At 44.7% G+C, this 22,865-nt stretch overlaps 1 protein-coding gene across 1 annotated transcript in view; it reads left to right on the top strand.

Moving 5' to 3' along the window:
* Positions 1-22,328, top strand: part of LOC134984093 (oocyte zinc finger protein XlCOF6-like) — a 36,978-nt gene extending 14,650 nt beyond the window's left edge. Inside the window, exon 7 of the mRNA XM_063949725.1 lies at positions 16,209-22,328. Coding sequence (XP_063805795.1) covers positions 16,209-17,626 — 1,418 coding nt within the window. The 3' untranslated portion in view covers positions 17,627-22,328. The remainder of the gene's footprint in view (positions 1-16,208) is intronic.
* Positions 22,329-22,865: the final 537 nt, after the last annotated feature.

Raw genomic sequence — 22,865 nt, 5'->3', positions numbered from 1 at the left:
GCTCCAATACCAGGGATAAGTTACATCCAGTCCAGGAATCTGCAGCCTTTCAACAAAACAGGCTGAAAGGCCTGTGGAATGTAAATCACACAGACATGAAACAACATCTTCACAGTCTACACAGGTTTCAGAAGGGGACACTTCGGAGGATGAAGATGATTCTTTGTATTCTGGGTCTGCATACAGAGATGAGGATGAAGGTCCCAGCTCAGTAGATATACCTGAGCTAATTAATGCTATGAAAGCCATTCTATCCTTAGAGGAGGCAGCAGTGCTTTTGTTAAAATCCAAGGCACCTGTGTTTAAATGTCCCAAAACGGTCAGAACTGAATTTCCGGAGTCAAAACAGCTGACGGAAATCATGCAAGAGACATGGGTCACACCCAGTAGGAAGCTCGGAATTCCTAAAAAAGGGAATTCTCATTATCCTCTTCCGGCAGGGGTTTGTTTGAAAAGGGAGGTTGCTCCCAAAATAGATATGCACGTCATTCGGTTGGTGCGTAAATCGACATTACCTCTGACTTCAATATCATTAAATGATATAACCATACGGATCGAAAAATAGATGGTTTTCTAAAAACAGTTTCTTCCTTGTCAGGGGCAGTTGTTAGGCCGGCCATGGCTTCATCCTGGATGGTGAAAGCAGTGATGGCCTGGGCTGAAGCATTAGAACATGCCTGGCCAACCTGTGGTTCTCCAGCTGTTGTGAAACTACACATCCCAGCATGCCCTGCCACTGTTTTAGCATTCCCTAATAGCAAACGTGTGGCAGGGCATGATGGGACTTGTAGTTTCACAACAGCTGGAGAGCCACAGGTTGGCCAGGCCTGCATTAGAAGATGATCTGTCATTGGCGTCTAGAGAACAAAAGTCCCATATTGCACATATTAAACAACCGGATGTCTTTATGGAAGAAGCAGCCTTGGATATGGGTACTATAGCTTCTCAAGCATCAGCCTCCGCAGTAGCAGCATGCAGAGCTGTCTGGCTACGTACATGGAAGGCTGACTCAGAGTCCAAAAAATGACTAGAGATTTTGCCTTTTACTGGAGATATTCTTTTTGGTAAAGAGTTAAACAAAATTCTGGCATCAGAAGCAGACTCTAAGAAAGTGAAGTTTCCTTCTACCTACAAGTCTAAACCTAGGTTTCCAGCTTTTCAGTCCTTTTGGACCCAAGGAAAAGCGAAAGGAAAGGGTTACGGCAAACAGTCCCGATCGGATAAGTCTGTAAAGACTAAAAAGCATTGGGCTACCAGAGGGCCTGCTTCCAAACCAGAAGATAAGCCATCAGTCTCTGTACATTGCTGCATTCATCTTTCCCTACTTTCCGGATGCACTGTACATTTGGGTGCCTCGTTTTCATATGGAGACTTTACGTTCCATTATCTTGGACGTGGAGCCGGGGGCCCTAGATATCCAGGATGCTTACCTGCGTGTACCTATAGCAGGGATGGGGAACTTTGGGCCCTCCAGCTGTTGTTGAACTACACATCCCTTCATGCCCTGCATCAGTTTTTGCATGGCCAAATAGCAAAAACTGTTGCAAGGCATGCTGGTATGTGTAGTTCAACAACAGCTGGAAGGCCAAAGGTTCCCCATCCCTGACCTTTAGCACCGTTCCATCAGTGCTATCTCAGGTTTGCTATCCTCAGGCAACATTTTCAGTTTCAAGCCCTACCATTTGGACTGGCTACAGCTCCAAGAGTGTTTACCAAAATGATGGTGGTGATGGCGGCTTATCTCCGTCGTCAGGGGACAAGAATTTTCCCGTACCTGGGCGACCTGTTAATCCTGGCTCATTCCCAGGAAACTCTCCAGGGCCATCTGCAATTGACAATGGCCTGTTTACAAAGCCACGGCTGGCTCATAAATTGGGCGGTCATCCCTGGTTCCGTCTCAACGCATGACGCACCTGGAGGCTGTATTGGATTCCAGGCTTCAGAGACTTTTTCTACCTCTGAACAAAATATCCACAATACAGACAAGGATTCAGTAGCTACAACACAATCAAAGAGTATCCATTCAGGCAGCAATGTGATATGGTGTCAATATTCGACATGGTGGAATATGCTCAATTCCACTCGAGGCCCCTTCAACGTCTGATTCTTTCCAGATGGAATGGACTACATCAGACGATAAAAACTCAGACTATGGTCTTTCCTCAGGAAGTAGGGAGGTCGTTGGCCTGATGGCTATAGACATTCCATCTGGGCAAAGGGCGACCCTTTTGGATCTCTGAGTGGGAGGTTCTGACAAAGGACGCCAGTCTTCAGGGTTGGGGAGCTGTGTCAAAAAAAGTGCTGCTTCCAGGGGCAGTGGACAAGGAAGAAAGTTGCCTGCCGATAAATATATTGGAACGCCGGGCCATATACTGTATATGGCATTCACTCAGGGAAAGGACATTCTTCAAGGAAAACCGGTTCAGATTCTCTTGAACAATGCGATGGCAGTAGCGTACCTCAATCATCAGGGAGGAACTCAAAGCCAAAAGGCAATGAAAGAGGTAAGCCACACGTTAAGGTGGGCAGAACTTCATTATCCGGCCTTGTCCGCAGTGTTTGTTCCGGGAATCCTAAACCGGGAAGCGGATTTTCTCAGTCGACATGCTATTCCTGCAAACGAATTGGCCTTACACCCAGAGGTCTTCTAGATTCTGGTAAACAAGTGGGGGCTGCCAGAGATGGACCTCATGGCTTCTCGGTAGAACAACAAAGTTCCTGCATATGGGTCAAGGACAAAGGATCCCAAAGCGATTTTCGTGGATTCTCTGTCAGTGAAATGGGACTTTCATCTGGCTTATGTGTTTTCACCAATCACCCTGTTGCCCAGGGTTATTCGGAAAGTCAAACAAGGAAAAGGCACCGTGATACTTATAGCTCCGGCATGGCCCAGAAGTCATTGGTACACAGATCTGCAGAGGCTGTCCGTGGATACTCTGTTTTTACTGCCTCAACGTCCAGACCTACTGTCTCATGGTCCTTCTAATTACAAGCACATGGATTGGCTGTCTTTGACGGCGTGGCTCTTGAGACATCCATTGTGAAAATCCTTTTGCTTTCATAACAGGTAATTCATACAATGCTTAGAGCAAGGAAACCGTCCTCTGCTCACATTTATTTGCGGGTAAGCATATATTCAGTGGTGCAGTGCCAGGAAATTTGAACTTAGGTCTTTCAGTGTTTCCAGAGTGCTAGCATTCTTTCAAGCAGTTATGGACAAAGGTCTCCAGGTCGCTTCCTTGAGAGTTCATTGACTGTATGGTTTCAAAAGAAAGTTGCTAACCTACAGGATGTTTGCACTTTTTTCCAAGGAATACTTCACACCCAACTTCCTTTTGTTCCTCCTACAGCTCCTTGGGATCTAAATGTTGTCCTAAAGATGCTTCAAGTTGCCCCATTTGAAACACTGAGTCAAGTGAATCTTAAATGGTTGACAGCTAAGGTTCTCTTTCTACTGGCTATTGCTTCAGCTAGAAGAGTTTCAGATTTAGGGGCATTGTTATGTCGTCCTCCTTTTTTGATTTTTCATCCAGATAGAGCAGTTCTCAGAACCAAATCTGGATATATTTCTAAGGTGGTCTCTAAGTTACACCTTAACGAAGAAATTGTAGTTCCGGCTTTCCAAGGGACGGACCTTTATGTGGGAGATGCACCTTTAGACGTAGTCCGGACTTTAAGGATATACATGATTCGTACCAGTGCCATCCGAAAGACAGACACTTTCTTCATTCTTTATGGGTTCCATAAGCGAGGATGGCCTGCTGACAAGCAAACACTGGCGAGTTGGCTCGGAAGCTTATTCTCAAGCTGATCTCCCTGTTCCAGCTAATGTCTCTGCTCATTATACTCGTAAGGTAGGTCAACCTTGGGCAGCACGCCGTGGTGCCTCAGCTGAATGGATATGTAAGGCAGCCGCATGGTCTTCCATTAACACATTCATATGATATTATGCCTTTGCCTCTCAGGACACTGCATTCAGGCGAAGGATTCTCCTGTCCAATCGGGAGCATCCCCTCCACTAAATTTGCTTTGGGACATCCCAGTGTATATCCTGTGGATACTACTGTGGACCCTGCAGGAGAAATAAGTAGTTATGGCAGACTTACCGTTGATAACTTTATTTCTCCCGAAGTCCACAGTATCCACAGGGATTTCACCCTGACGCACCTGATTTGAGGATCCTTACACTTACTAACCTCTTCCTTCTTGTATGGAAGTGTGTGTGTGTGTGTGTGTGTGTGTGTGTGTGTGTGTGTGTGTGTGTGTGTGTGTGTGTGTGTGTGTGTTCTTCTCGCCTGATAAGGGCTCTCTATGATGCTCCTGCCTTGATCTTTGGACGATAACTAGAAAATAACCAGGAGGCGGGGATAAAGGATACTGTCCCGTTGCATTCTGGGAGGCCAAAGGCTGTGATCGTTGGTGCCATTCCACTGACGCTACCTCATATCACAATGTATATTCTGTGGATACTGTGGTTTTCAGAGAAATAGAGTTATCGACGGTAAGTCTACCATAACTACTTATTTTTCAGAATAGCAGGGCCATATTTGGGTGAATATCACTGCTAAGGCACCGTTTCGCATCACAATAAGCTTAGTAGGTAAGCCCCATTTGCATTGCACATTTCCTTTGCGTAAAGCTGTAGCCATTGAGTGGAATAGACGCCTCTTGGCTAGCGTCCCAGAACAAATATCTGGAAATATCTGCAGATTATCCAGGCACTCAGCTGTGGAAGAGGAAGACAAAGTAGCATGTAGAATGCGTTCTGTAATATGAAAAAGTAAACCCTGTCCCTTGGTGTTTGGATAGGGGTCTGTTTGGACTTTGTGAGTCTATGGATCCTATCAATAAGAAGATCCGCAGCAGAAGCCTTCTGTGAAAGTTTCTGAATGAGGTCCGTGGCATAGTCATAAAGCTCAGCATTTGTAACAGAATCCGGAATGCCCATTATTCTGATATTATTTCTCTGAGAGCATTCTTCTAAATCAGTGACTTTATCACGAATGGAGACCATGGGGTAAATTTACTAAGGTGGGAGATTTTTAGAACTGGTGATGTTGCCCATAGCAACCAATCAGATTATATCTATTATCTGCTAGAAGCAGCTAGATAAATGGTAAGTAGAATCTGATTGGTTGCCATGGGCAACATCACCAGTTCTAAAAATCTCCCACCTTAGTAAATTTACCCCCATGTCTTCCTGAAGGGTGTCATGTGCTAAATCAGGTCTTTCTGAGACGCATCAATCTCTTTCATCTCAGTCTGTACGAATGCCAATCTCACTAATATCGGACCTCAAAGCCTGAATATTAGAGTTAAGTTCTGAGGTTATTTCAGTCCTTAAATGTAGATAACATAGAATGTATAGAGCGTAGAGTAACAGGACCATCTAGAGTGTCTTAAGACGTCTTCAGCCACTACAGCTGGGCTGTGCGACTGACAAGAAGAAGCAGATGATGTTGTAGCGGTCTCAGAACGACCACCTGAATTCGAGGTACCAAAGAGATGGATAGGTGGGGCTGATTTGGTACCTTTTAACCTTTTTTGGAGGCATGGTAAGCCGGCTACAAAGAGACTTACCTCTCAGAGATAGGAAAATACAAACGATCTATAAATAAAAGGAGCAGTAGTACGCTGTCAGGAGGTTACATCAAGATGACTCCATTCAAAATGACATTCTTAGTCGGGGTGAAGGTAGTATCCAAGGCAAAATATCAAGTAAACAGGATGTAATGCAACTCAAATAACACAGTAATGAGCGAGAAACTCCACTAGAGGTAAGCGTGATAGACGTGAAGTACTCAGCACAGAGAGACACAAATGGCAAAATATATTCAGTGACTAAATCCACAAAATGATATACTGTGAGGTTGTAATCAGAGTGTAATGAGCTGTACTCAGACGATACTTGATACTGGGCTCTGCATGTAGACTGAGAGGAAGTAGAATATAGTGGTACCATATAAATAGAAGGTAGTTTCACCTCCAGGCAAATGCTTCAATGTAGTGTAGTGACCCCGGTCCAGCCGTCAGGACACTTATTTAGCAGCTTATATCAATTTTATTGAAGGCAGAAGGCAAAGCATGCGATGGCTGTGCACCAGGATCCAAAATGGCAGCCACCTCACTTCCCAATATCGCCGCCGGGCTCCTGTGACTGTGGGCAGCCCGTTCTGTCCCCAGTAGTAGCGGGAGTTGTGCACCTGTGTGAGCGGGAGAGCAAGTGCCCCTGCCTGAGCAAAAGCACCTCCAAGTCAAGTGTCCGGAGCGTGCAGGAAAGACTGGGCACACTTAGCCCCAGAATACAGCCCGTGGCTTCAGCGGCGTCACTAGGCTGCGGCAGTGAACAATGCCCAGAGGGAGCTGAGTGAGCTGCTTTAGGGCAGGAAGAGTGGGGGACTTAATAGATTGGGTCTTGGTCCCAGCGGCGGCTGAGAGCTATCAGGTAGGGTAGATAAGAAGCCACTTAGCGAGGAGAGCTCCAGAAAGCATGTCTGGATGGACTCAGGCCACGCCCCTCTTATTTATTATTTTATATACTTACAGGGGTGACCGGTTTGGTACATCCCTGCAAAGGCAGATCCAATCTCTTTCTCATCAGACTCTGCTGTGTTCCCTGCACTCTCACTCAGATGTTCACTGCTTTCAGAAGCACACACATGAGAAGCAGAAGTATGGTGGCAGCTGTATAGATTCTGATATGTAATTCTCTGTATCATACCATACACACATCATCCTTATTACTATTGAGAGTATAGAGGTAAGGCACTGATGATGGGGGTGTAAGAGTGTAACCTAGCAGATGTATGATGATTGCAGGGTATTATATGGTGTATTGCATGTAAAGTACCTTGTTCCACACCTACATTGCTGTAGCAATATACCTTATAATAGGATTTTAATTACCTACCAGTAAGTCATTTTCTCGCAGTCCGTAGAGGATGCTGGGGTTCCATTTAGTACCATGGGGTATAGATGGGTCCCTTGGGAGCCATGGGCACTTTAAGAGTTTAATAGTGTGGGCTGGCTCCTCCCTACACAGATAGTGGTGAGATTCACACCAGCTCACACATATGCTGAGAAAAGCCAAGCCAACTAGCTTGAAACGATTCAGCAACGGCTGAACAACAATACTTAACCAAGTAACAATGCAGTACTTAACCTTAACATTTAGTACCATGTGGATGTACCAAAGCTCCCAGTACGCGAGGGAGAGTGCTGAGGTTCCTGCAGAACAGATTGACCAAGTATCGAACTTGTAGAACTTAGCAAACGTGTTCGACCCTAACCAAGTAACAATGCAGTACTTAACCAAGTAACAATGCAGGAAAATGAAGCCCAGCATCCTCTACGGACTACGAGAAAAGGATTCACCGGTAGGTAATTAAAATCCTATTTTCTCTTACGTCCTTGAGGATGCTGGGGTTCCATTTAGTACCATGGGGATGTACCAAAGCTCCCAGTACGGGAGGGAGAGTGCTGAGGTTCCTGCAGAACAGATTGACCAAACTTTAGGTCCTCAGAGGCCAAAGTATCGAAATTGTAGAACTTAGCAAACGTGTTCGACCCTGACCAAGTAGCCGCTCGGTAAAAAGTTGTAAAGCCGAGACACCCAGGAAGAACCCACTTTTTGAGTAGAGTGGGCCTTAACAGATTTTGGACACTACAGGCCTGCCGTAGAATAAGCATGCTGAATAGTAAACCTGATCCAGCGAGAAATCGTCTGCTTAGAAGCAGGACACTGTTATGCACACCAGTGCCTGCAGGAAAGTACTGGTGTCAGAACTGTTATGCACTCCAGTGTCTGCAGGAATGTACTGGTGTTTGAACTGTTGTGCAAAACAAATGGACTCACAGACAAACTGGGGAATATGACATAACGTACACAGAAGGTAATAGGGTAACAAAATACACACAAAGTGAACAGAGAAGCCCAGAGGCTAAGGAACTGGGTATCTCCCTTGTATTAGAACTGCACAGATAGAAAAAAGCAAGATGTTGTGTTTTAATACGTAGAGAACCCGAAATGCTGTTGCTAAGGGCAACAGCAAAACCCTAAAGGGTTACCAACGGGTGTGGCAGTAAACTCCTTGGTCAGAGATGGAATGATAGACACAAGGAGAGTCTCCACAATCCTATTTCTCACTTGCAGTGCACAGGTTTTAGCTTACTGCCACTAAACTGACCCCTGACACCTAGCACAGTGAGACAGGATTAGACAGGCAAGTCTTAGAATACAGCCGCAAACTTGCTAAGTTCACAGAGTAGTAACAGAACCCCAGCAAGCTAAATGACTGACTCCAGTCTTACTGCTAGGTCTGGATTGGCAGAGTGTAATACCAAATCCCCAGGCCTATTTGCAGTAAGCAACAAACAAATACAAAGCTACACAGTACTGGCTAACTTTCATGAACTGACTAACCAACAAAGATTCAGCAGCATCTGCTTACCCTGAAAAGAGGCCTTATAAAGCAGGTGCTGTCCACGCCCCACTCAGACCTCACAGACTGTGAGCACAAAAACCAGCACCAGATCCCCTGCCGTGCACAGAGCCTATAACCACTGCACAGCAAAAGACCCGAACCGGAGTATCAGCTGCGCTCAGGTTACTCCACTAGCACTTGTCTCCCGGTTGCCATGACGACGTGGCAGCACAGGGCAGGAGACCCTAACAGTACCCCCCCTCTGACGAGGGGTCAAAGAACCCCTACCACCGGGTTTATCGGGGAACTGCGAGAAGAAAGAGCGTATCAGTCTGGGGGCATGAAGATCACAACTGCGCACCCACGACCGCTCCTCCGGGCCATACCCCTTCCAGTGCACCAAAAATGACAGCCGACCCCGAACCACCTTGGAGTCAAGAATCCTTTCAACAACAAACTCCCTCTGGCCACGTATCAGAAGAGGGGAAGGTCTTCCACTGGAAGAAGGATTACTAATCGCCCGTTTTAAAAGGGAGCAATGAAATGTTTTATTGATACCCAAAGAACGGGCAGATCTAACTGAAATGCCACCGGATTGATAACCCTGGTGATCTTATAAGGGCCGATGAACCGGGGCCCTAACTTATGAGATGGCTGTCTAAACTTCAAATTCTTGGTAGACAACCAGACGAAGTCTCCTAATTTGAAGCTGCAGGGTCTTTTCCGCTTATCAAAAACCCTTTTGGTCACTAATGACACAGACACAAGGGCTTTCTTCACTTTCCGCCAAATACCTCTAAGGACCGAAACCACAGAGGAACCACCAGGCGTGGAGTCCAGGGGGTCAAAAGAATTGGCCTTAGGATGATGCCCATACACACAAAGGAAGGGAGAGATCCCTGTAGCAGAGTGAGCCGCGTTGTTATAGGCAAACTCCGCCATGGACAGATGAGCAACCCAGTCAGTCTGACACTTGGAGACATAACACCTGAGGAACTGCTCCAAGGACTGGTTCACCCTTTCAGTCTGCCCATTAGACTGCGGATGGTAGCCTGACGACAAGCTGACAGAAATCTGGAGATCGGAACAAAATGCCCTCCAGAATTTGGCCACAAACTGGGATCCGCGGTCAGAGACCACATCAAGTGGCAACCCGTGGAGACGCACAACATGCAGCATAAATAATTCAGACAGGTGTCTGGCTGATGGCAGCCCAACCAGTGGAACGAAGTGCGCCATCTTCGAAAACCTGTCAACGACAACCCAGATGGCTGTCATCCCCGAGGATTTGGGCAAGTCCACCACAAAATCCATTGAAATGTGGGTCCATGGCTTAGATGGGATAGAGAGTGGATGTAATGGGCCAACAGGAACCCCTCTAGGAGTCTTATTTCGGGCACAGATGTCACATGCCCGAACCCACTGATCCACATCCTTAGCCACCGAGGGCCACCACACCGCCCTAGATAGCAACTCCCGAGTTCTGGCAATACCCGGGTGACCTGCCGACTTCTTGGCATGGAATTCCAGGAACACTCGCTGTCTTAACCTAGGAGGCACAAACAAAAGACCTACCGGAAGGTCTGGAGGAGCCTGCTCCTGTGCTCTAAGGACTAATGATAAGAGGTCCTGGGTAATGCCCACTTTAATACATGATGGGGAAACAATGGGCAACGGCTCCTCGGTGGTCTCCTGGATTGGAGCAAAACTCCGCGAGAGCGCATCAGCCTTGATGTTTTTTGACCCAGGGCGATATGTTATCAAAAAATTAAAGCGAGCAAAAAACAAAGCCCATCGTGCCTGCCTGGCATTGAGACGCTTCGCTGACTCTAAATATGCCAGATTCTTATGGTCAGTGAGAATTGAGACCACAAACTTAGCCCCCTCAAGCCAGTGTCTCCACTCCTCGAGTGCATCCTTAATAGCCAACAATTCCCGGTTACCCACGTCATAATTCATCTCGGCAGGCGAAAATTTACGGGAAAAGTAAGCACAGGGATGAAGGCGATTATCAGACACTCCCATCTGAGAAAGCACTGCCCCAATACCCATCTCAGAGGCATCCACCTCCACCACAAAAGGACGCTCTGGATCTGGGTGTCGCAGCACCTTGGCCGAAACAAATGCCCTTTTGAGACGGGCAAAAGCCGCTTTAGCCTCACAAGACCAGTGAGCAACATCCGCCCCTTTCTTAGTGAGTGCCACCAAGGGCGCCACTATAGACGAAAATCCAGCGATAAATCGTCTATAAAAATTCGCAAAGCCCAGGAAACGCTGAAGCGCCTTCAAACTAGTGGGCTGCACCCAATCCAGGACTGCCTGTACCTTGGAACCCTCCATTTGGAAACCTTCTGGGGAGATAATATATCCTAGAAATGCGATTTGCTGAACTTCAAATTCGCACTTCTCCAGCTTCGCCCCAAGCCGGTGGTCTCTGAGTTTCTGGAGGACTAAGCGTACATGCTTCCGATGTTCCTCCAGGGAATGGGAGAAGATTAGGATGTCATCTAAGTATACAACTAAGAATCTATCCAAATATTCCCTGAGCACATCATTCATGAAATCCTGGAAGACTGCCGGGGCATTACAGAGCCCAAAAGGCATCACCAAATATTCATAATGCCCTGAGTGGGTATTAAAGGCAGTCTTCCATTCATCCCCCTCTCTTATTCGGATTAGATTGTACGCACCGCGTAGGTCAATCTTAGAAAAAATGGTGGCAGTACGAAGCTGGTCAAACAGGACCGAAATGAGAGGCAGTGGGTGTGAGTTTTTAATCGTGACACGGTTCAATTCCCTGAAGTCGATGCAGGGTCGCAACGAACCGTCCTTTTTACCCACGAAGAAGAACCCCGACCCAACTGGAGACTGTGAAGGTCTGATAAATCCCTTAGCCAAGTTCTCCTGAATGTACTCTGCCATAGCCTGAGTCTCAGGACGTGACAGGGAGTACAACCTGCTCTTGGGAAGCTTAGCATTTGGCAACAAATCAATGGCACAGTCATAGGGGCGATGGGGAGGTAGTACCTCTGCAACTTTTTTGGAGAACACGTCCGCAAAATCTGCATAACACCCTGGCAATCCTGGCAAACTTAGCTGCGAGAGCCTGACTGGAAGGCTCAAGCAACTCCTGAAACAATCAGTACCCCAACTAAGAATCTCCCCAGAGACCCAGTCAAATTGAGGATTGTGGGCCCTTAACCAGGGTAACCCCAACACCAATGGGGCAAAAGTACAGACAGTCACATAAAAGGACAATTTTTCAGAGTGTGTGGCTCCAATAAACAAAGAAATCTGGCTAGTGCAAGAGGTAATTTTACCTTGGGATAATGGTTCCCCGTTTAACCCACAAATCTCAATTTCCGATGCCAAGGGTACTAAGGGAACAGAGTGTTTCAGGGCGAATTGGCGGTCCATAAAAACCCCGTCGGCCCCACTGTCCACAAAGGCCTCAGTCTTGACAGTTTGACCGAGGATCTTCAAGGTCACCGGAATGATAAAAGTCTTCTTGGGAAATTCTGACTTCTGGCCTGACAGGATATTTCCCATCACCCTCAGGCCCTGAAGTTTTCCGGCTTTTCTGGGCATGATACTACCACATGACCTTTATTCCCACAGTACAAACACAACCCCTGCTGTCTCCTCCGCGTCTTCTCACGCGAGGAGAGGCGGGTAGCCCCAATCTGCATAGGCTCCTCAGAAAATTCCTCAGAGTCTGAGGTTCCCTTGGGAAGGAAGGAAATCTCAGTCTCCCTTTCAAGCCTACGCTCTCTCAGCCGTCTATCCACCCGGATGGATAACTGCATGAGCTGATCCAAGCTATCAGGCAAGGGATATTGTACCAGTTGGTCCTTTATCTGGTTAGAAAGACCTCTTCGGTACTGGTGTCTCAGGGCTGGGTCATTCCACTGGGTATCATGGGCCAACCTCCGAAACTCCGTACAGTAAACCTCAACTGGCCTTCGCCCTTGCTTAAGGATCGAAATCTGAGCCTCGGCTGAGGCCGTCTTGTCAGGGTCATCATACAACATGCCCAGTGCCGTAAAAAAAGCATCAACACTTTTAAGCGACGGACAGTCAGGCTGCAACCCATATGCCCAGACCTGTGGGTCTCCTTGTAGCAAGGAAATCACTATGCCCACCCGCTGAATCTCCGACCCAGAAGACTGAGGCCTAAGCCGGAAGTATAGCTTGCAGCTCTCCTTGAAACAAAAGAACTGCGAGCGATCTCCAGAAAAACGATCCGGGAGATTTACTTTCGGCTCCTTAACCCCTGCAGGTGCTGCTGCTGCGGGAGCTCCGCCAGCAGCCTGGGAGGTGTGCATTTTAATGGACAAATCATTAAATTGTCGAGTCAGGACCTGCACCTGATCGACCACCTGTTGCAACGTATTTTGAGGGGTATGCTCCATATTCCCAAAAAATTTCAACAGGAGTATTAGGCTGCTGAATATGTTATGCACACCAGTGCCTGCAGGAAAGTACTGGTGTCAGAACTGTTATGCACTCCAGTGTCTGCAGGAATGTACTGGTGTTTGAACTGTTGTGCAAAACAAATGGACTCACAGACAAACTGGGGAATATGACATAACGTACACAGAAGGTAATAGGGTAACAAAATACACACAAAGTGAACAGAGAAGCCCAGAGGCTAAGGAACTGGGTATCTCCCTTGTATTAGAACTGCACAGATAGAAAAAAGCAAGATGTTGTGTTTTAATACGTAGAGAACCCGAAATGCTGTTGCTAAGGGCAAGAGCAAAACCCTAAAGGGTTACCAACGGGTGTGGCAGTAAACTCCTTGGTCAGAGATGGAATGATAGACACAAGGAGAGTCTCCACAATCCTATTTCTCACTTGCAGTGCACAGGTTTTAGCTTACTGCCACTAAACTGACCCCTGACACCTAGCACAGTGAGACAGGATTAGACAGGCAAGTCTTAGAATACAGCCGCAAACACTTGCTAAGTTCACAGAGTAGTAACAGAACCCCAGCAAGCTAAACGACTGACTCCAGTCTTACTGCTAGGTCTGGATTGGCAGAGTGTAATACCAAATCCCCAGGCCTATTTGCAGTAAGCAACAAACAAATACAAAGCTACACAGTACTGGCTAACTTTCATGAACTGACTAACCAACAAAGATTCAGCAGCATCTGCTTACCCTGAAAAGAGGCCTTATAAAGCAGGTGCTGTCCACGCCCCACTCAGACCTCACAGACTGTGAGCACAAAAACCAGCACCGGATCCCCTGCCGTGCACAGAGCCTATAACCACTGCACAGCAAAAGACCCGAACCGGAGTATCAGCTGCGCTCAGGTTACTCCACTAGCACTTGTCTCCCGGTTGCCATGACGACGTGGCAGCACAGGGCAGGAGACCCTAACAGACACCCAATCTTGTTGGGATCATAAAGGACAAATAGAGCGTCTGACTTCCTGTGACGAGACGTTCTCTTCACATAAATTTTCAAAGCCCTCACAACATCCAAGTACTTTGAGGTGATTGAGGAGTCAGTAGCCACTGGCACCACAATAGGTTGGTTGATATGAAAAGCTGATACAACCTTTGGAAGAAATTGCTGACGCGTTCTGAGCTCCGCTCTATCCTCATGGAAAATCAAGTAGGGGCTCTTGCATGACAATGCCCCCAATTCTGACACACGTTGAGCAGATGCCAATGCCAACAGTGTGACCGCCTTCCAAGTAAGAAACTTGACGTCCACTTCCTGTAAAGGCTCGAACCAATCCGATTGCAGTAACTGCAGCACCATATTAAGATCACAAGGTGCCGTAGGAGGCACAAAGGGTGGTTGGATGTGCAGAACCCCTTTTAAGAAAGTCTGAACCTCACGGAGGGCATCCAATTGTTTCTGGAAGAAAATGGACAAGGCCAAAATCTGTACCTTTATGGAGACCAAGCGTAGGTCCACATTCACGCCTGCTTGCAGAAAGAGGAGAAACTGTCCCAGTTGAAACTCCACCGTAGGAAATTTCTTGGATTCACACCAAGACACATACTTTTTCCAAATCCGATGGTAGTGTTTAGACGTTACTCCCTTTACTGGCCTGTATCATTTTTTATCAATTACCTTTTTCGGAATGCCCTTCTGAGCTATGGTCTGGCGTTCAACCTCCATGCGTAGCTGCGGTAAGTCTTGATAGGCGAATGGCCCTTTAGTAGAAGGACCTCACGAAGAGGAAGAGGCCTCGGATCCTCCAGCAGTAATTCCAGAAGATCCGCGTACCAACCCCGTCTTGGCCAGTCCGGAGCAATGAGGATCGCCTGAACTTTTGTTCTATTTATTAGTTTGAGAATCCTTGGGATGGGTGGAAGTGGAGGGAACACATACACCGATTGGAACACCCACGGAGTTACCAGGGCATCCACCGCCACTGCTTGTGGGTATCTCGACCTGGAACAGTACATCCAAAGCTTCTTGTTGAGGCGGGAGGCCATCATGTCTATCTGAGGTACACCTCATCGACTTGTTACCTCTGGGTGGAGGCCCCATTCTCCTGGATGGAGATCGTGTCTGCTGAGGAAGTCCGCTTCCCAGTTGTCCACTCCCGGTATGAAGAGAGGTATGCAGTGAGAAAATGGCGCTGGTGAGTTCTGGATCCACTCTGAGGAGAAGTCTCGCCCCCTATAATGGCGCATTCTCCCACACTTAGTTGATTATACTGGCCTGAGGTATTTTATAGCTAACAGCAGGATTAGACCCTGATAGCTATAGTTGACCAGTGTAGGGTGATTGTGCTGGCCCAGGACACCCCTCACAGCATCGTACACAGTGTGCCACTAAGCCTTCCGGAGCACAGCCTGTCAGAGCTGCGCTCCCACTCTTGTACCGCCATTCCCGCCGGCGACCCACTTCCCGGGCCGCCGGCGCTGTACTCCCCACTCTTCATTCTTCTGGCTCTGTTGGGGGTGGCGGTCGTGCTGCGGGAGTGAGCGGTCGCCTTGTGGGCTTGAGATCAGCACCCTCAGGAGCTCAGTGTCCTGTCAGCGGAGATAGAGAACCATTAACTTCTAGAGTTGGTTTCTACTACTACCACCCCCCCCCAAGTCCCATGAAGCAGGAAAGCTGTTGCCAGCAGCCATCCTGTATCCTAATCTCTTAGAATAACAATAAAACTAGAAAAACTCCTAGTAGCTCCCCTAGCTGTGACCGGTAGGTAGTCTGGTAGGAGGGGCATAGAGGGAGGAGCCAGCCCACACTGTGAAACTCTTAAAGTGCCCATGGCTCCCAAGGTACTAAATAACCCCAGCATCCTCTCGGACGTGAGAGAAATAAGGCTGAGTAACACATGTACAGGCTTACCAGCGTATGAGCACACACATAAAGGAATGCTACCTTACCAGTGCTTCCAGGAGTAACGTTAGGAGACATTTCTCTGATCCATCAGCTCATATGACTGATACTATTGTTCATCTAGAATCTCCAATTCATACTATATGTTCCCCATCCATAGTTTTACATTGGTGCTGACATAGGACTTGGCGAGTGACTACATCTCCATTTATACTACATGGTTAGTTACCAGTACAAGAGAGATATATCTAAGTCTTGTTCTAATATCACATTTGTTATTGTGAGTGTTCTCAGGAGGGTGGACACAATGATAGTCTGAGACACAATATTATAAAGCCTTCATTCAAAGTTATGTTTTATTATACACACACATTACAATTAAGTGTCCCAGAGAGTCGTATTCTCCTATTGTTTACAAGATTAATATTGTTACAGAAAATGTCACATTTCCATAATGTATTTTATTTCCAGCAGATGGACACACAAGCAGGAACATCTCAGAAGGACATCTAATGTTATCCCCGGATTGTGAAAAAGAAGATAATGACAGTAGACCGGATTCTCCAGGAGATGATCCTATTACCTCAATTATACATCCAGCTCTATCATCTGGTCCCTCTGATCCTGGGAAATGTTCTCCTGATCACTCTGATATTGGTGCATCTGTTACAGCTCTGATAGTAGATACAGTATTTCCCTGTTCTATAGATGCCAAATGTTTTACACAGAACACAAACCTTATTACCCATAAATCAGCTAAGGCAGGTGAGAGACTATTACCATGTTCTGAGTGTGGTAAGTGTTTTCCATACAAATCAGATCTTGTTAATCATCAGAAATGTCACACAGGTGAGAAGCCATTTTCTTGCTCTGAGTGCGGGAAATGTTTTACCCTGAAATCAAATCTTGTTAGACATCAGAGAAGTCACACAAGTGAGAATCCATTTCCATGTTCTGAGTGTGGGAAAAGTTTTCCATACATATCAGATCTTGTTAATCATCAGAAATGTCACACAGGTGAGAAGCCATTTTCTTGCTCTGAGTGTGGGAAATGTTTTACATACAAATCAGCTCTTGTTAGACATCAGAGAAGACACAAAGGTGAGAAGCCAATGATATGTTCTGAGTGTGGGAAATGTTTTGCATTCAAATCAGCTCTTGTTAGACATCAGAGAAGTCACACAGGTGAGAATCCATTTTCTTGCTCTGAGTGTGGAAAATGTTTTACACGGAAATCAGGTCTTGTTACACATCAACGAAGTCACACAGGTGAGAAGCCATTTTCCTGTTCTGAATGTGGGAAATGTTTTATAAGCAAATTATATCTTGGTAGACATCAGATAATTCACACAGGTGAGAATCCATTTTCTTGCTCTGAGTGCGGGAAATGTTTTACCCTGAAACATAATCTTGTTATACATCAGAGAAGTCACACAGGTGAGAATCCATTTTCTTGCTCTGAGTGCGGGAAATGTTTTACCCTGAAACATAATCTTGTTATACATCAGAGAAGTCACACAGGTGAGAAGCCATTTTCTTGCTCTGAGTGTGGGAAATGTTTTACACTGAAATCAAATCTTGATACACATCAGAGAAGTCACACAGGTGAGAGGCCATTTTCTTGCTCTGAGTGTGGGAAATGTTTTACCCTGAAATCAAATCTTGTTACACATCAGAGAAGTCACACAGGTGAGAGGCCATTTTCCTGTTCTGAATGTGGGAAATGTTTTATTAATAAATTACATCTTGTTAGACATCAGAGAAGTCACACAGGTGAGAAGCCATTTCCATGTTCTGAGTGTGGGAAATGTTTTACCCAGAAATCACAACTTGTTACACATCAGAGAAGTCACACAGGTGAGAGGCCATTTCCATGTTCTGAGAAATAAATCAGCTCTTGTCGCACACAATAGACATCACTCAGGTGAGGAACCATTCTTTTCTTCTGGAGTATACTTATCATTGCTATGTAACGTTCTGCAAGGTTCTTATCCTATCTCCCAAGTTTTTTGCAATACACGTGCTACCACTGGGTGAAACAGACGTCATGTCCTCGTTTACCACTGGTATGCCGATGACCGGTCTTTTGCTCTGGGTACTGAGAACCCAATACCAATCCTAAATGTCTAGCTGAGCTCCAGGTGTGGGTGACGCCAGTTGGCTTTGACTCCGTCCTAGTGAAACAGTTCCATATGATAGAAGCTCACGACAAAGGGCAGGGCTACAGCTCAGCTTTGCTTACCAACCAGACTTACACTTGGGGGTTCAGAGTTACAAAATGCTGATCATGTGCAGAATCTTGGTGTCCTGGATGTTGGAGTGACACTTAGACATCAGGTATCAGCCACAATCAGATCCTCATCTGAGGAACATAGCCAGACCATAACGAAGACTACAAAGAAGACAAGATAACCCTGGTAGGAAGCACTCTTATCTGAGGTAACAAGATACCGTAGATCATGAAAAAATTATAATCTTAAAATTACAAATTTTATTAGATATGCCTTAAAAAATTATTTTTCAACATCCGTGTAAATTCACTGATAAGTATGTGATCTTTTGCGAAAATATGTTGAAAGATATGGTCTTATCTAAATGACCTTAGTCAGAACAATTAAATATGTTCTAGTCCGTCTGCGTAATAATTCCCTTACCATTGGTGTATGACTAAATCAAAATGTATCAAAAATTTGATAGTGTGACCATCATCTTTATCATTTATTTAGCCCATATATAAATTCTCAGGGCAATAATTTTGAATCATAGGTCACTTAATGGATTATTTTCGGTTGGGTCACTTATACACCAGTGTGTGGCCCAGTTAACGAGAAGTGTCTGTGAAGCCGTTTCTTAGAGATATAACGGACAAGGGCATGCCATCAATTGGACATGAAATGGTGCCACCTGTATGAAGAAATAAGGATATTTGGTTTGTGTCAGTTCGCACACATGCACAAGATGAAAGAGTACAAGGCACCCGTATTATAAAAAACCCCGTGTGTTCTATCTCAATTATTCTAGATTGATAACCCAAGGGGAAATAAATTTACCTTAGATATGGATCATAATCGCTGCTATGTAGAGGTATGAGGTGCATGTGCCTCCATTCTTAGCAGTTGTCAAACATTCCACTTGCTGGGTTAAGGGAGGGATATGAGGTAGAAGTGCTCAAAGGCACTGGAAAAGATCCCAAAATTTAGAAAACCAACTAGTCTCAAGCCATTTCAAAAGGGTACCAACCACAAAACCAAAAATTGTGGGAACCTTCCCCTGTGGACACTGTAAAGCTTGCAAGTGGATCAAACAAACAGATACCATCATGGATCGTTTTGGTAAAAACATAAAATCCCAACATTACATTAACTGTAATACGGAAGCAGTAGTTTATTGCATATCATGTGAGTGCAACAAACGGTATGTGGGGATGACAAGTAGACCTTTCAAACAACGTATTTTAGAGCACATTGGCTCAACATGGAATGCCGTAAAGGATCTGGCAAATTTTAAAAAATTGACTTCAGTTGCACGTCATTTCCATTATGAACATGACGGGTCTTGGCAAAATCTTAAAGTTTATGGCTTGGAACAAGTCAAGTTAGGAAACAGAGGAGGTGACAATGTCAACCAGTTATTACAAAGGGAATGTGAATGGACCTTTAAAATCGGGGCTCTCAACCCCGAGGGTTTAAATGAGAATATTAATTTTGGAGCTTTTCTTCCCAAATAATTTAGATACTACACAGTTCTTGTTTTTTAGTCTATTCACACAATTGGACGTGACTACAGCTTCAACTTAGCATTTTCACACACACTATTTCTCTCTCACAACTTTAATACATCAATGGAACATGGCATCATTTCTTTCACCTTTTTTCTCAACATTATCACGTTATTTATTAGTTTGGCTCTATATAAACATTTCCTTAGATCACCATATCACTTTCTAAAAAGTGACTAAACAGAATTATGGCATCTTCTCACATACTACCCCTTATGATAGTAATATATAATTTTATATATATATAAAAAAAATTGTAGAATTATGCACGTAGTAAGTTTGGTATTAATTTACCTACTATGGTAATCATACAGATCACTGATTTTCTGAGAACTACACACACACCTCAACCTTTTTTCACAAGTTTTAGTGTACTCTACATAAATACGGAATAATTTTTCTGCAATGTGTCTGACAAAATATAACGTAGGACTCTGCACCACAATTTAATATTTGTGGTGTGAAGTCATGAATAACAGTATAAAGGGGTGCACACACATATACACATATATATGTACATGCATATTTAAAGCTACCCCATCTATAATCAATATATAATTGCTCATGGGCAACAATCCCTTTAATTCTTCATATGTATTATTATTTTTGATTTTATAATATTCCTTTTCTCCTCTTTTTGTTCCAACGTATAATGTTATAATTCTTAATAAGACTGGTCAATAAAAGGATCCTTACGGAATCATGTTTTAAGTATTTAATTATACTGTAATGGTATCTCCTTTGGAATGCCCCATATGCCATCATTTCTTTCCTTCCCTTTTCATTATAGGGATTGTATGTAGACACTCACCGCAATACAGTCTGTGTGAATTCTGTTCACTTATTAGTGTTTTCTTTCGTTATTTAACTTTAGTAATTTTTATATTTAATAGGTTTCCTGTTAAACTATATCTGGGAACTTATGACTTTGAACTGGGTAGCCTTGTTATATACATATACATAGGATTGCTTCCGGCACCTATAATTAATTAGTAATGAAGAAGGACTGTGAATAGGCAGCAATCCCCTTTAAAACTAATAGATCACAGGCTACCCAACCTCCTGTGATCAAGCCTTGTGAAACGTACGTCAGGTCTAAGAGGGTGAGTCACGTGGTGCGCACACGTGACCCACCGGTCTGTCAGCGGAATAGCAGTGTGGCAGCTGGGAACGGAGGAAGTGTTTGGTTGCCGCTGGTCGGAGCGGCCGCAGGCGGATGGGACCCCGCGTGGCTGATGGGCGGCGGGGATCGACTCTGATTTCAGACGCCTACATGAGGGACTCAGGGGCTGCATTTCCTCTTTTTTCTTTGCGGCCTGTTTCGGGAGTGGTAACTATACAGACATGATATGAGCTCTGATAATGATTGTGAATTTATTTCTACCATCTCTTTTTTGTTGGCGTGTATATAGGAAGATATTAGTGGCAAAGAGAGATGACATTATCATGCAATTTGATTGATACCGGCAATAGTTAATGGTGGTCAATTTTTGTCTCTCATTAATCACTATACAACCATTCGGGAGTGTATCGCATTAGAGGCAAATGTGCAGGTCCAAATCTCTGCACTACCTGTTATAAGGCACCAGAGAGTACCCGCCTGAGGCTCCTTGCTTGATACCTCCTCTTTCTTCCTTCTGGCCAAGTTGGGTGCACCTACCCTCTCTCATTCCTCGTCCTATACCTGCTGGCAAGACGGGAGAACAGCAGAAGGGAGGTCTATCTGTATCTTGGCCACTTTACACACCTCTATGTGTTTTAAGAATACTATGTCATCAACTTAGCATATTAAATTAGCTGATAGTTGTTGAGAAATTGAGAGATACATATGCCTCACACCTCTGTTATAGTATGATGATGATGGTCATTACTATAGGAATTAACACTTGAAACTGCTTGGCAGCCGCTGAAAAGAATTGAAGCTCCTGTGCCTCATACCTCTGTCAAGCATTTGAAATCATTTGACAGCTATTGATAAAAACTGAGGTATTGGTGCCTCACACCTCTGTCAGTACATGATTGTAAATAATATCAACATATGAAATTGCTTGGAAGCTGTTAAAAAGAACCTAAGCTTTCTGTGCCTCATACCTCTGTCAAGCATTTGAAATCACTTGATAGCTATTGAGAGAAACTGAGGTACTGGTGCCTTATACCTCTATCAGGACATGATTGTAATTAATATCTGTTTTTGACATCAGCATTTTGAAATTATCAGGCTGCTGCTGAATTAATTGCTTGATAGCTATTGATAAAAACTGAGATATTGGTGCCTCATACCTCTGTCAGGACATGATTGTTACTAATATCAATATTTGAAATTGCTTGGTAGCCGTTGGAAAGAACTTAAGCCACTGTGCCTCACACCTCTGTTAAGCATCTGCAACTGCGTTATAGCCATTGATTAAAACAGAGGTATTGGTGCCTCATACCTCTATCAGGACATGAGTATAATATCTGGTTTTGAATTTAGTATTCTGAAATTGTTAGGCTACTGCTAAACAAATTGAGGTTCACATGTCTCACATCTCTGGTCAACAATATGTCATCAGATAGCTGTCATCAAGCACTGACTAAGCCATTATAGTTTTCTTATTCAAACTGCTGGGATACATGTGGAGGAATTGATGGTAAAGAGATTTGGAGTGATACGGCGTGGGTTTTTCACAGAAAAGATTAGTCTCTTAAGACATGGGTATATTTAGTTGCGGATGATCAAGGCACACTTCTTTTGGGGTAATCACTATATGACTGTTGATACGAAGCAACCCATTAATCAGATAACCGCCTTTGAGCACTTCTACCTCATATCCCTCCCTTAACCCAGCAAGTGGAATGTTTGACAACTGCTAAGAATGGAGGCACATGCACCTCATACCTCTACATAGCAGCGATTATGATCCATATCTAAGGTAAATTTATTTCCCCTTGGGTTATCAATCTAGAATAATTGAGTTAGAACACACGGGGGTTTTTATAATACGGGTGCCTTGTACTCTTTCATCTTGTGCATGTGTGCGAACTGACACAAACCAAATATCCTTATTTCTTCATACAGGTGGCACCATTTCATGTCCAATTGATGGCATGCCCTTGTCCGTTATATCTCTAAGAAACGGCTTCACAGACACTTCTCCTCGTTAACTGGGCCACACACTGGTGTCTAAGTGACCCAACCGAAAATAATCCATTAAGTGACCTATGATTCAAAATTATTGCCCTGAGAATTTATATATGGGCTAAATAAATGATAAAGATGATGGTCACACTATCAAATTTTTGATACATTTTGATTTAGTCATACACCAATGGTAAGGGAATTATTACGCAGACGGACTGGAACATATTTA

The sequence above is a fragment of the Pseudophryne corroboree genome (assembly GCF_028390025.1).
Source record: "Pseudophryne corroboree isolate aPseCor3 chromosome 3 unlocalized genomic scaffold, aPseCor3.hap2 SUPER_3_unloc_35, whole genome shotgun sequence".
NCBI classification, from domain to species: domain Eukaryota; kingdom Metazoa; phylum Chordata; class Amphibia; order Anura; family Myobatrachidae; genus Pseudophryne; species Pseudophryne corroboree.
The sequence above is the reverse complement of the archived record's forward strand: the minus strand, read 5'-3'. Positions and strand labels throughout refer to the sequence as shown.